General features: G+C 33.0%; 1 protein-coding gene across 2 annotated transcripts; it reads left to right on the forward strand.

Annotated features, from left to right (window-relative positions):
• The first annotated feature begins 1,899 nt into the window (after positions 1 to 1,899).
• Positions 1,900 to 11,755, forward strand: LOC122520116 (laminin subunit beta-1). Of its 2 annotated transcripts, XM_043640101.1 has the most exons (15): positions 1,900 to 2,489; positions 3,075 to 3,222; positions 3,916 to 3,966; positions 4,202 to 4,288; positions 4,563 to 4,788; positions 4,891 to 5,199; positions 5,291 to 5,853; positions 5,946 to 6,125; positions 6,231 to 6,556; positions 6,810 to 7,220; positions 7,294 to 7,483; positions 7,576 to 8,022; positions 8,125 to 8,632; positions 8,716 to 9,799; positions 9,891 to 11,755. In XM_043640101.1, the coding sequence occupies exons 2-15, from the start codon at positions 3,123 to 3,125 to the stop codon at positions 10,860 to 10,862; spliced, it is 5,454 nt and encodes a 1,817-aa protein (XP_043496036.1). In that variant the 5' UTR covers positions 1,900 to 2,489; positions 3,075 to 3,122; the 3' UTR covers positions 10,863 to 11,755. The 2 variants fall into 2 exon arrangements, with proteins under 2 accessions (XP_043496036.1, XP_043496037.1); XM_043640102.1 differs by lacking the exon at positions 4,202 to 4,288.
• The last annotated feature ends 2,337 nt before the right edge of the window (positions 11,756 to 14,092 follow it).

Below are 14,092 nucleotides of genomic sequence, written 5' to 3' on the forward strand. Positions count from 1 at the left end.
GGACACCCGCTGTACATATTAGGAATTAAAATAATAATCGTTATATTTAAAAAAAAGTAATTAAAATAAGAATTTTCGAAATTTAAAATTCCGAAAATTCCGAAAATTATTTCGATCGCATAGAAAAAATAAAAAAAGAAACAGAAAGAAGAAAAGTTATATTTCATTCGCGTAAATTCATACCGATTGATGCGTCTCTGCATGTATATACATACATACACACATACACATACGTAAATAAAAAAAAAATAATTAAAAAAAACTCGATTTGTTCTTCGCGTAGGGATATTAATCGAACTAATTATCGCAGTCAAATATTCGTCCATTTACGAAAGAAAAGAACGCCCATTTAAATCGATACGCAGGGCCTCGTGTTTAAAATTATGTATAATAAGAGTGTGTATAAAAATAAAGCATGAAAATGCTGTCTTATTGATTTTAAATTTACTACTCTGTGATATCCCTTTCCCAAAATCAATTGAAGTTATATATAGTGTTAAAAAAATATAATAAAATAAATTAATAAACATATAATATACTTTTTATGTTAAATATTTTTTTTTGCATCCTACATAAAAGATATACAATTAATTCATCGAGGAGCCAATAATAATTCAGTTTTAATGATTCTATTTCTAAATTAAAAATTAATAAAATTTTTTAATTAGATAAACGATAATTGTATCGTTCGTTCTGAATAATTTGTGAAAAATATTACATTTGTTACTATTATTTAAATAATTTATATTTAGAAATGATTTATGAATTCTCATTCATAGTTAGATTCATTTTAGATTCATTGACTATTTCTAATATGAGACAAATCGTGTAGAATAAAAAGAGAAAGAGAAATATATGAGATTAGAAAACTAGAGAAAGAGAAATAACGTGAGTCAGTGAGAGAGAGAAAGATTTAAAGAGTCAGAAACAGATACAGCAGGCACGCATACGCTAAAGAGGAGAACGCTTGTAAACGTTGAACGAAGAAAGAAAGATTGATAAGAGTAAAGAAGAGAGAAGAGGAAGAGAAGGCATTGGCACCAGGCTATCATAACTGGGATACATCCTAGAGATAAAGCAACTGCCCACGCGCTTCTCTTCCTTCCTTTACAATCATTTAACGCAGTATAAACATCAAACTAATTCATCACGATCGAATATTTTCTTTTTTTCTTCTTATTTTTTCTTAACTTGCAAGAGGATGACGTTCCACTCTGGTTTATATTTTTGTATGTATTAATGAAGCGTGTAATAATTAAATCTTTTATATCTGGTTGCAATTTGAAAATATTCGCAAATTTGCGTAATTTATTTATACATTAATCGTTTTAAAAAATATTTAAATCATTAAAGTAATGTGATCATATTGTTTCTATATATATATATATATAATATTATTGATAAAACGTGGAGCTTGATAAAATTATTCTCGAAATATTTCAAAGAATTGTTTTTTCTCTCTCTAAAGAATTTTTTAAATTTCTGACTAAAAAAGAAACCAAGGGTCTACTTCGAAATGATTTTTGAACATCTGGCACATGACGCTCCCCATTATACATTTTTAAAGGAAGAGTCAATTTCACGGTAATAAATGGGAACCTATATTACCTAAATCTTAGTTTAGAAATTATATATAAGAAAAGAAAACTATTCTAATATTCGTAAATATAAAAACAAATATTTTGTTTGCTTAATGCATTTCACATAGAATTAATGTAACAATTAAAGTATAAAATTACGTAAAAATGATTAACATGATATTGCTATTTCGCTTGATAATATTTTTCGGTATTATTAAAATTTTAAGGTAAATTAAATTGAAAAGATAAGAAAGTAAGAATATAGTGCAGGGTTCTGAAGAATTTTATTCGAGGGTACGGTCCTGTCGTCGTGTCTTGAGCCAAACGAACGAAGCAGCTCTCTCGTTTCGAGACGCGTCTCTCGCGACGCGTCGGCCTTGTTGAGAGTATTCTAGTCGAGTATTTTCCTATTAAATGTTCACCTTTCATAGATTTCAAAGTAAGAATTATGGTGAATAAAGTGTCGATGTTGGATCGAATAAATTGAGAAAAAAACGTAAATCGATGGGATCAGTAAAATGAGCTTTGGAAAAAGGAATTAAGGAGAAAAACAGGGTCCCAAAAACATCGCTGACGAAGCAGCAAGTTGTGAGACTGAAGTGGGAGAGAAAAAGAGAAAGAGAGAGAGAGAAATAGTGGGAGTTTTAGAGTGGGGGGGGTTAGCTAAAGAGAGAAAGGGATAGAAAAAGAAAAGGGACGTAATAATACTCGTGTAGGCTGTGTAAGCGCACAACAACGCATCAAATCTCGGTGGAGGTTTTTGAACAGTGTCTCCTCATCAACGGAATAAGAAGAAAGACGAGGAGAAAAATTTTCATCCGTGTTGGAGTCTAATATAGTTTTGAGAAGGAAAATACGAAAGAAAGAAAGAAAAAGAGAAAGGGTGTCCTAAAAGAAATATAATACACGGTAGGGACTAAAAGAAAAGTGGAAGAATTTACGATAGTTACTTATGACGGGGGATGCATCGATGTGTTTTTCTTTTGAAAGGTGCCTATGCGCACGCGCGATGGCGTCCGCGAGTGTACTTTTTAAATCGATCGATCGAAAGATCAATTGTTGACGAGATTTATCTGTTTTTTTTTTTTATTTTTGATGATGTGCTAAAGAGAGAGGGGGTGAGAAGGAAATAGATGCATCAAAGTGATAAGGAACAAGTGATCTTTTTTTGATTTGAACTTTTTTTTTCTATCCTTTTCTCTTTCTCTTGTTACACCCTACTCATACGTTTTACGATCATTCGGTAAAAGATGATTGAAAAAAAAAATGGCTCTTTCTATTTATAATCGTTAGTTTCCAGTCGATTATAATATATTGATAAAAGGATTGTAAAAAGTGTTATTGAAATAAATTATCGTGTATCGTTTAAGTATCATCGAGTGTCTCTTGAACTCTTTTTATGAATGAATGATTCGTTTGATTCTTTTAACCGCGTACACGTATTCGATAAACGCGTTTAAAAAAGAAACACTTTTTTTTTGCTTTACTTTACAGGGTAAATGGAGTCCATGAGTTAGTTTTCTGACGAATCGTGCGTACCAGATGCTCGACTCGAGCGGGAAATACTCTAAGATGGCCGGACATTTTTTTTATCGACGAATCCTCCCTACGATTTTTATTTTGGCGATATTTCTTTTATCAGGTATGGAATTATATTCAATCATTTCTAATCGATTAAATTCTTTTCTAAATACTATTCAAATCTCAACGATATTCTAATACACGTTTTTTGATTAATATCAAAAATTCGAAAAGAAAGAATCTTAACCGAAAGTTCAGTGATCACGAATAATAATCACTCTTTTTATTCGTGTCTTTTATTACGAGAACTTTTTATCCGAAATGATTAGATAACGAAAAGACCTTACGACCCCGACATTACTTTAAAATTCTAAGAATATGTACAAGTTCCCAAATTTAAGTATCCTAGATATACGATCGATTATCATATTGGATCAATAATCGACTAAAAATGAAATTGTGAATCTTTTTTTGTTATTATGGTAAACACAAAAGAAATAATTATTTTTATAGAAATTATATAATTTCAAGTATTAATCAGCGAAGTGAAAAATAAACTGCACTTAAATGTACCGTTATCTATGATATTTTAAAAAATGAAATGATAAAATGTAGAAAAAATGAATAATTTATTATAGCACAAAGTAACACAGTACGATTCGTTTTACAAGCTGCTTCATCATAAATATCCCGTTGTCCAACTCGCGATAACAACTACCGGTAGTAAAATGCTCCATAATGATAACTTCGAATTCCAAGAATCATTGAAATATTTCCTTATTATATCGAAACTGATAGAATTTTATCTTTTTAGGTTCAGCAAAGGCCCAACAAACAAGAGATTTAAGATTACAACCAAACAGAGGTGAGTTATCTTTAATCAAATTATTCATTTTGTCTAAAACTATTCGGCAAATCTTCAAAATTAACAAATACTTTATGTGTGTGTGTATGTGTGAAGGAACTATGATATATAATTTATTGCAATATACAAATAATTTTAAATACTAGTTTATAAATGAAACTTAATCAATTATGATAGGAGTCTGATGGAAAATAAAATTGGAATAAAAAAAAAGGTAAAAATGAGAATGTTATAGGAATAGTACCAGGAGGAAGCGTTTTGCCAATGGAAATAATAACAAGACGTCATAATGGGCTAGGGATGACCATCCCACAACGAAGAGGTAGCTCGATGACGTAATGTGTCGATATTCTGGTTCTATCCTGCATAAACTAACTGGTTATGGGATGCAATATCTTCCCTGATCATCTTGTTATTAATAAAAATCGAATGTTTTTCCTTTCTTTAACATTATTAAAAACAAATATCATGTTCAAGAGATACCCACATGTTGACTCGCCTAACAACATTTATCAATGGAAACAGAAATAACAAAATTCGTGATTAAATATTATTTGCATTTAAAAAGGTATGATAAAATATTTTTGCGTCGACAGGTCCACATCTTAAAAGGCTACATCCCTGCGAACAAAGTTCATGTTATCCTGCAACAGGAAATCTTTTGATTGGCCGAAAAAATCGTCTGTTTGCTTCTTCCACGTGCGGTCTCAAGTTTCCAGAAAGATACTGCATCGTTTCGCATCTCAAGGAACGAAAAAAATGCTTCTTTTGCGATGCATCTTTGCCGAAACAACAACACAATATTGAGAATATCGTTGACGGGTATGTCAACATTTTTGCAAATAGATTAAATACTCTAAACCACAAGAATTGATTTATAAATGGACAAACTATGATTAATTTCTTTCTATACTCACTTTACAGAACAAATTCACGTCACTGGTGGCAAGCCGAAAATGGAAAAGAATATGTAACCATAAGAGTTGATTTCGAAGCTGAATTTCATTTCACTCATATCATCATCCGTTTCCAAACATTCCGTCCAGCGGCTATGCTAATAGAACGGTCGTTTGATTTTGGAAAAACTTGGAAAGTTTACAGATACTTTGCTCATAATTGCGAACAATCATTTCCAGGCGTACCTATGCATCAACCACGAAGTTTGACCGAAGTAATATGCGAAACGCGTTATTCTGGGGTTGCCCCGTCAACTGATGGTGAAGTCATTTTCAGGTGAATGAACTTTTGTTAATTGCTTATTAATATAACATTCCTATGTGTCTTCATGATCCATAAAGATACTACTATTACTATTACGTTACAGAGTATTACCACGAAATTTGGAAATCGAAAACCCGTATTCGATAGAAGTGCAAAATTTGTTGAAAATCACCAACCTGAGAATCAACATGACGAAATTGCACACTTTGGGAGACGACTTGTTGGACGATCGTCCCGAGATAGGGGAGAAATATTATTATGCTATCAAAGATATGGTAATTCGAGGGTCTTGTTCTTGCTATGGACACGCATCAAGATGTCTTCCTTTAGCTGGAGTAACACACGAAGAAAACATGGTACATGGAAGATGCGAGTGTACTCACAACACCACAGGATTAAACTGTGAGAAATGTGAAGATTTCTATAACGATTTACCTTGGAAACCTGCGGTTGGTAAACAAACTAACGCGTGTAGACCATGCAATTGTAACAATCATACAACTTCCTGTCACTTTGACGAGACGGTCTACGAAAAATCTGGTAGAGTTTCCGGTGGTGTATGCGATGATTGTCAGCATAATACGAGTGGTCAAAACTGCGAACAATGCAAACCATTTTATTATCACGATGTTAGTAAAGATATTTCGCATCCCGAAGCTTGTCAACGTAAGTTATTTCAATGTTCTCTTAAAAATCAATCTTATTGTGTAATAAATGATCAGCTAATTTTACTTTTTTTAATTCTTATAATTGTACAGCTTGTAATTGTGACCTGAGTGGTTCTTTGGACGACGGCATATGCGATTCCAGAACCGATATTCTTAGCGGCGATGAGTCTGGTCGTTGTCACTGCAAAGCGAACGTAGAGGGTCGTCGTTGTGATCGTTGCAAGAATGGTTTTTGGAATTTCAATCCAGAAAATCCTCAAGGATGTCAAAGTACGCTATATTAAAAATTATCATTTAAATATTTAACAGTTATAAACAATTTTCAAAGAAATATTTGGATCAATATTAATAAATAAATATTGGTTTACTTTACAGCATGTACCTGTAATATTCTTGGTACCATCGACAACCAGGGTTGTGACATGAAAACTGGAAAATGTACTTGTAAACGTTACGTCACTGCTCGCGACTGCAATCAGTGTTTGCCAGGATATTGGGGACTTTCTGAGGATCCCGAAGGATGTAAGCCTTGCGATTGCGATCCTGGTGGTTCATACGAAAATTCTTGTGACGTTATTACCGGCCAATGTCGATGCAGACCTCACATCATTGGTAGAACTTGTAATCAACCGGAACAAAGCTATTATACTGGCTCTTTAGACTTTTTAATTTACGAAGGAGAACTATCCAAAGCAACTGAAGTAATTTAAATATATATACGAATATTTAATTTTATTTAAGGAAGTATTCTAGTGTGTCTGATCAAAAAAACTAATTTCTTTTTGCATATTTTTATAGATTAGGATCTTAAAAATTGATCCTGAAAATTTCAAAGTAAAATTCATTAAAATGTTTTCTTTACTTACATTCCCAAAAATTACCTCGAAAACGGGTGCTCACACTAGAATACCCCCTTAATTCATTCATTTTACTTTAAATCAATCTTTTCTTCAGAATTGTCAAGTTGTGATAAGAGAACCTTATCGCGACGGAAGAAATAGTACTTGGACGGGTATAGGATTCATGAAAGCTTTGCAAGACTCAACGCTCAACTTTACCATCGATGATATCCGTAGATCTATGTGGTACGATATAATTGTACGTTATGAACCACTACTACCAGGTACATGGGAAGACGTTCAAATAATTATTGAAAGAGATGGACCTGTGGACCCTAATGGTCCTTGTGCCCAATCGAAACCAGAATATGATCGATTATGGGTACAGTTACCATATCATACAAGAAATGCTGCTGCTCAACCTTCCGTTTGCTTGGAAAAAGACAAACAGTATAATGTCATATTGCAATTCCGTAAATTTAATAGTCATGTAGATACACCAACAGCATCTATATTAATTGATTCCGTAAGTATTTATACATAAGTCAGTGAGTGTATTTGTGTACTCTAATTTTATCTTTAACAATGTTTTCTTCAAGATTGTCGTAAAGCCTAAAATAGATGCCATACCTTTCTTCAACAAACCTGATATTGGTGAATTACGTTATAAGGAATATGAATTGTGTAATCAAGCGTTTAACGATTTCAATTATATTCAGAATAATTTACCTAACATGTGTAAAAAGTATCAGGACAGTATCGGTTATTATGTTTTCGAGGGTGCACATCGTAAGTGAAATGAGCTTTACTCAAATGACTATACTACCTAAAGACTAGAAAAATGAGAATATACCTGTAACATAGTATTTACTTTGTTTCAGCTTGCGAGTGTAATCCTACAGGATCGCATAGTCTTCTTTGTCAAAATTATGGTGGCGCATGTCCTTGTAAAATTAATGTAGTCGGTAGACGATGCGATCGCTGTGCTCCAGGAACCTATGGATTTGGCCCAGGAGGATGCATACCTTGTGACTGCGATGGTGTTGGTGCTTTGGACAACTTTTGTGACGTCGAAACTGGACGATGCAAATGTCGACCGAATACTTATGGTAGAACGTGTGGTCAATGCGAACCAGGTTTTTGGGATTTCCCACATTGCCAACGATGTCAGTGCCATGGTCATGCGGATAACTGTGACTCTAAAACCGGAGCTTGTATCAATTGTCGTGACTCTACTACTGGCCACAATTGCGATCGTTGTATCGAAACATTTTATGGGGATCCAAGGATAGGGGTTGACATTCCATGCAGAGCTTGTCCTTGTCCAGGTAAGAATCTTTTGTCAAAGAACGAAATAAGAACAAATATATTCTTTCGTAATTATTTGAAGTAATAAACAATTCAATTTTTGTTTTTATTTATACATATAGGAACATTAGATTCTGATCATTCGTATGCCGATAGTTGTTCCCTCGATTCTGTAACACAGGATGTAATTTGTGAGTGTTACGAGGGTTACAGCGGTCCACGTTGTGAAAAGTGTGCTGAGAATTATTTCGGCAATCCTGAAGTATCAGGTGGAAGTTGCGAACCTTGCAATTGTAGTAATAATACCGATCTGAGTGTACCTGGTAACTGTGATCCACACAGTGGACGTTGCCTACAATGTCTTTACAATACCGATGGACCAAACTGTCAAATTTGTAAACCCGGATTCTATGGTGATGCACTTAAGCAAAATTGTCAAGAATGTAAATGCGATTTCCTTGGAACCGACAGATCCGCTGAATCTTGCAATCATCGTACTGGGCAGTGTCCTTGTTTGCCTCATGTAGTTGGTCTACGTTGCGATACTTGCGACGAAAATCATTGGAGGATCGCTAGTGGCCAAGGTTGTGATCCTTGTGAATGTGACGCTATCGGAAGTGTATCTGACAAGTATGTACAGTAATTAACATAATATTTACGTAATCATTCAAACCTTTTATTCGATCATTGTTAATTCTTGTTTTTAAAAACAGATGTAATCCTTACGATGGAAATTGCAAGTGCAGAGCTGGTTTCGGTGGACGAAGATGCAATGAATGTCAAACGAATTACTGGGGAAATCCAAATATCGAATGTACCAAATGCGACTGTAATCAAATCGGTTCGGCAAGTCAACAGTGTGATAGAGAAACTGGTGTCTGTGTTTGTCACAAAGGAATAGGAGGTGAAAAATGTGATCAGTGTGACCGTGGTTATCATGGCGAAGCACCCCAATGTAGTCCATGCGGTGAGTGTTTCGATAATTGGGATTTAACATTGAACGAATTGAAAAACAAGACAAACCTTGTCATCGATGAGGCTTCCAGAATACAAAAAGTCGGTACTACTGGGGTTTATAGTCAGGAATTCGACGACATGGTCAATTCATTAAACCAAGTACGCGATTTGATCAGTAACACTTCTATCAAGAGTCAAGATTTAGACGAATTGACTAGTTTAGCCGAGCAATTAAGTAAGAACGTATCGGACTCGGCTAAACGATTAGAAGAAGTCGATAATTTGTTAGAAAACGTTAGTCAACGAGTTAATCTTGGCGATGTAGCGTTAAAAAAATTGAAAAATAGAACGAACAGTTTGCATCAAGGTGCTACGGAATTGAAAGAGAACGCTACGATATTGCAAGAGGAAAATGTTCAAGGTGCGCTTAACGTAACTCAACAAATGGCCGAGCAATCTTTACAAGCCGAAAAAATGGCGAACGATACGAACAACGTTCTGGCCGATGCGGAAAGATATCGTAAACATACGGAAAATCTTTTAGCCAAAAATAGTGCATCGGTTAATGAAGCTCAAGAAAGGAATAATGAATCTTTAGAAAAATTAGGCAATAAATTAAATGCATTAAACGGAGGTATGCGTGAATTGAATACTCGAATGTGCGGCGCAAATGTCACAGATTGTAGCGACGTTTGTGGCGGTGCTGGATGTGGCTTTTGTGGAGGACTTTCATGTGACTTTGGTGCGATAACAATCGCTAATCAAGCCTTGGATATGGCCAAACAACAGGCTGCCAAAATTAAAGGCCGAAGGGATGAAGCGGAACAACTATTACGTAATGTAAGTTAATCTGCTGATCTTCCATTCTGCTTCTTTCCATTTCCCTGTAAAATTTTTTTATCATTTCTCACAAAATCTAACATTTTTACAGTTGAACAAAGTCAAACAAGACGCCATGGCAGCAAGATCGAATGCACAAGACGCGTTTAACAATGCTTTGGAAGCAAGAAATCGTACCGATGCGATAACGAAAAGTTTGTCCGATACTAACAAGCGAATTTGGAGTATGTTGAACGAGGACCAACCAACGCCAACGATGGTGAGAGATTTAGCTAACAAAATATTGATCAAGAATATACAATTGAAACCAGATGAGATTACCCAATTAGCCAATCGTATAAAAACAATCGTCGGTTCTCTCACGGATTCGGACAAAATTCTTGAAGATACAAAAGCCGATCGCGAACTAGCTTATAGATTAGTGGAACGTGCTAACGAAGCTAAGGAGGCAGCATTAAAGAAACAAAACGAAACGAACGAGATCGTATTGTCTTTGACAGAAGCGAAAGAGGCACAAGAATTGGCCCATACTGCGATAGACAAAGCACAAAGTGACGTGGCCAAAGCGCAACAAGATTTAGATTATATAGCTGTGATCATTAAGGAAACTCAAGCGAAAGCTAACGATACTACCGATTCCGTAAAAGCTTTGGATGCAAGACTACGACAATTACAAACGCAATCGGCAAAAAATGTCTTTATCTTGAAACAAGAAATCGAAGTTGAAACACGCAAAGTTGCCCAAGAGGCGCATATCGTCGATGGTAAAACAAAACAATTAGAAGAGGAGTATAAAAAGGCTGATGAGTCTTTGAACTATCGTGTCAATAAGAGTAAAGGTGACATACAAAGAGCGAAGAAATTACTTCAAAGAGCTTCTGAATTAACAGCTGACACGTCGACCAAATTCAAGGATTTAGATGGTATGGAACGCGATTACAAAGAAAATGAGAAAATACTCGCTAATCTCATGATTGAGATAGACTCTCTAACCATAGAAATGGCGAAGCATCTCGGGGAGATCGAACAAAAGTCCCAAACTTACAGACAATGCACTTCGTAATGATCATTTATTTATAATGTTTTGGACCATTAGAATCGTATAAGGAAACCTCACAAACAATGGCGGTTTTATTCTTCAAAGAGGTCGTAGGGTTACACCTTCTTGGGGTCTTCATTAAAATAAATAAATTATGCACAATTTACATTCTTTCATTTCAATCGTTCATGCAAATGAGAAAATAGGAAACACAATGTCCAAATACGATTATAATTTTCGATATAAATTTATATCGTTATTTTACGAAGTCGTCACGAATTGTGCATGAACCTGCCATTGTTCATAGGAGTACATTATTCGATTCAAAATTTTTAACAACACTAACTCTTAATAAAGAGATAATATCATTTTCTAAATAATAATGAACCTACGCATATCATATTAATATTCAAAATAGTTTCTATTACGATGCAATTAATATTAGATTCTCATATATTCTAATTCATACTTTCATAATGCTCGAACCTAGATACCGACGAGGATCAGTTATTTTTTTTTTTACTACCATAATATCTAACAAAAGTGTCATGTTTTTTACTGTGAAATAAAATCAAATATACCTTTACTTATATTTTTATAATATTATCTGTGTACATATGTAGTTTATATATATATGCATACATACATATCTAAGTAAATTTGTATCGCACAACATTCGCTATCAATTATATTTCTATAATTATCATTTAATATTGTAATGAAAGGCAACGTTAGATGTAACGCGAACGGTGGTAATAGAAAGAATTCTAACAAATCTACGTAACGTCGAAATACGGGAAGGAGAAAATGATTTATTTTACGTAATATTAAGAAAATGGAAAAAAAAAACAAATTCTGTAATGTTACGATCAAACCAAATGCTTTAGTAAATATATAGGTAGAATATAATAAATGAATAATTTATTATAAATATATATATATACGTGCAATAGAATACATATTATAATAAATAAATAAAATTAAGAAATTTATCAAATGAAAAAAGGGGATTGATCTCTCTCTCTCTCTCTCTACTGAGACACCAAAATTATTTTTCATACAAAAAACTATTAGAATTGCATATTCAATATTATGAATAATATTTATCGTGGATATCCGTAAAATAGAAGAGAAAAAAATAAGAATTATAAACTTCCATCGCTTCTAACGTAATTTTAATTCCTTATGTACGAGGAAACTTTGTTAAATAGAAGGAAGGAACATTCTGCCGGAAATACGATAAGAGAAAAGATAAGAAGTTTATTGTGATAATTACTAAATTCTAAGCATTATGAAAAAGAAATTCAATTTTTTTTTTTAATTTATGTATTCCAATTCATTATTCATTTTTAATTTTTATTAACTTTTTTTATTAATATTATGTATATATATATTTTTTTTAATTTAATTAATTTATTATTTTTAATTTCAATTTATAATTTATTTTTCTTTTCCTTACAAAAATTTCTTTCACTTCAAATGAAAAATTGTTTCTTTCCATACTGTAGATCATTATGACTCAGATCCTACGATTATTAATTCCAGCAAAATCTAATCAATTATAGATAACAAATTTTGTTATATAAGAAATTACGTATGTTAATTTATTTTTATATTTTTTTTATTTTTACTCTTTATGGGAAGAAAGTTAAATTGACTTATAGGATCACATCCTGGAGTATAAAATTTCTCTGTAAAAGCAATCCTTACTGTTTATTGTGGTAGTACCCGAATGTCGAGGGACGCACGTGCGTAAATAGAAAATTCCCCTACTAAACTCTCCCTCCCCTGTTTTTGATAATCGACTTGGAACGATGCTGCCGGCGACAGCAGCTTTTACAGGAACCCATCTGCATTTTTTTTCTTTTTTCTTTTTTTTTCTATTTTCTTTTCGGTTGCACCTACTCGGACGAAATCGTCTTTCCCTTTTGAAACATGGCCCCAGACGCTAGAGAATATTTCGTGAATAAAGAAGCTTTGTTGAATTCAAATGGTGTATGTATGAGGGCTCACGGGGTTGCTTACAATGAGTTCATTCAATATGAGCCTCGGTGGTTCTCAAACGGCATTAGATCTATCTACGTCAGAGGATTAATCCTTTTTTTTCTTAACTCCTTCGCTATTGTACGCGATCGCGTTAAAAAACGAATATCAAATGTTTAACGATAAATAATTAAATTAAAACATTTCGTTATAGAATTTAATTTACACGTTTAATTTTACAATTTAACAAAAAATATCATATTATATTCTTTTTATTTCTTTTATATTTATTTTTATATCGAATGTGTTTCAATGTCACAATAAAAATTAATAAAGAAGGAAAACAAAAATTTTATATCATCAATTGGAACATATAACGTTATTAAGAAAATGATTATTATGAGAGTACATCTTATCTAATAAGAGTTGATATTTGACATAGGAAAAATTATTGAGAGGCACTGGATTCCAACGAACGATCTTATGGTCATTATCGTTAAGATTTCTCTACATACATCACACAGCTGTATAATGAATTAACCTACCAAACGAATATCCATACGTTGGCATAGTAATGTACATGCATTACGTTGACATATTTTGGTTTTATTCGATAGGCTATTCTATTCTTGAAGTACGTAAAATCGCACGATTATTGAAACATTCCAAATTTCCTGTATAGGAAGAATCAATAAGTATTGCCATCATAAAATAATTGTTTAATTAATTTTTTTTAAATGATTTAGAACTTGAAACATTCTATACAAGGTCATTCATACGATATATTCAACATGAATAATTATTGTTTCATACTGTATATTTTTCGATTCTGTTATTCGATGAATTAATACTAACGATAAAATATTATTCGTAATAACGAATTAATATTAACAACCAATCTTTTCATTGGACAAAGATTAAAATTATCAGAAAGCATATATTAAATGTTACAGACAGAATTCTTGGATATTATAATCAGTTTATAGGACAAAAGGTTAATCGTATTGGGAAAGAGAAAAATGATATTATAAAGAAAAAAGAAATATAAAACATAATTTTTCTCTTATCGAGAGATACACACATATCGAATTTATACGAGATAACTTGTTCATCAATTCTCTAAATATAAATCTTTTTTCCACGATAGAAATGTTTAGGTAAACGATAAGCCGAAATTCGGTTACAAAGTTTACATAGTGTGATTATCTGAAGGATACGCTTTAGGGAGAACTTTCGATTACTTTCCGTCAATCTAGCTTTTTCTTTTTTAA

Source organism: Polistes fuscatus, unplaced genomic scaffold, assembly GCF_010416935.1.
Source record: "Polistes fuscatus isolate 324 unplaced genomic scaffold, CU_Pfus_HIC Scaffold3, whole genome shotgun sequence".
NCBI classification, from domain to species: domain Eukaryota; kingdom Metazoa; phylum Arthropoda; class Insecta; order Hymenoptera; family Vespidae; genus Polistes; species Polistes fuscatus.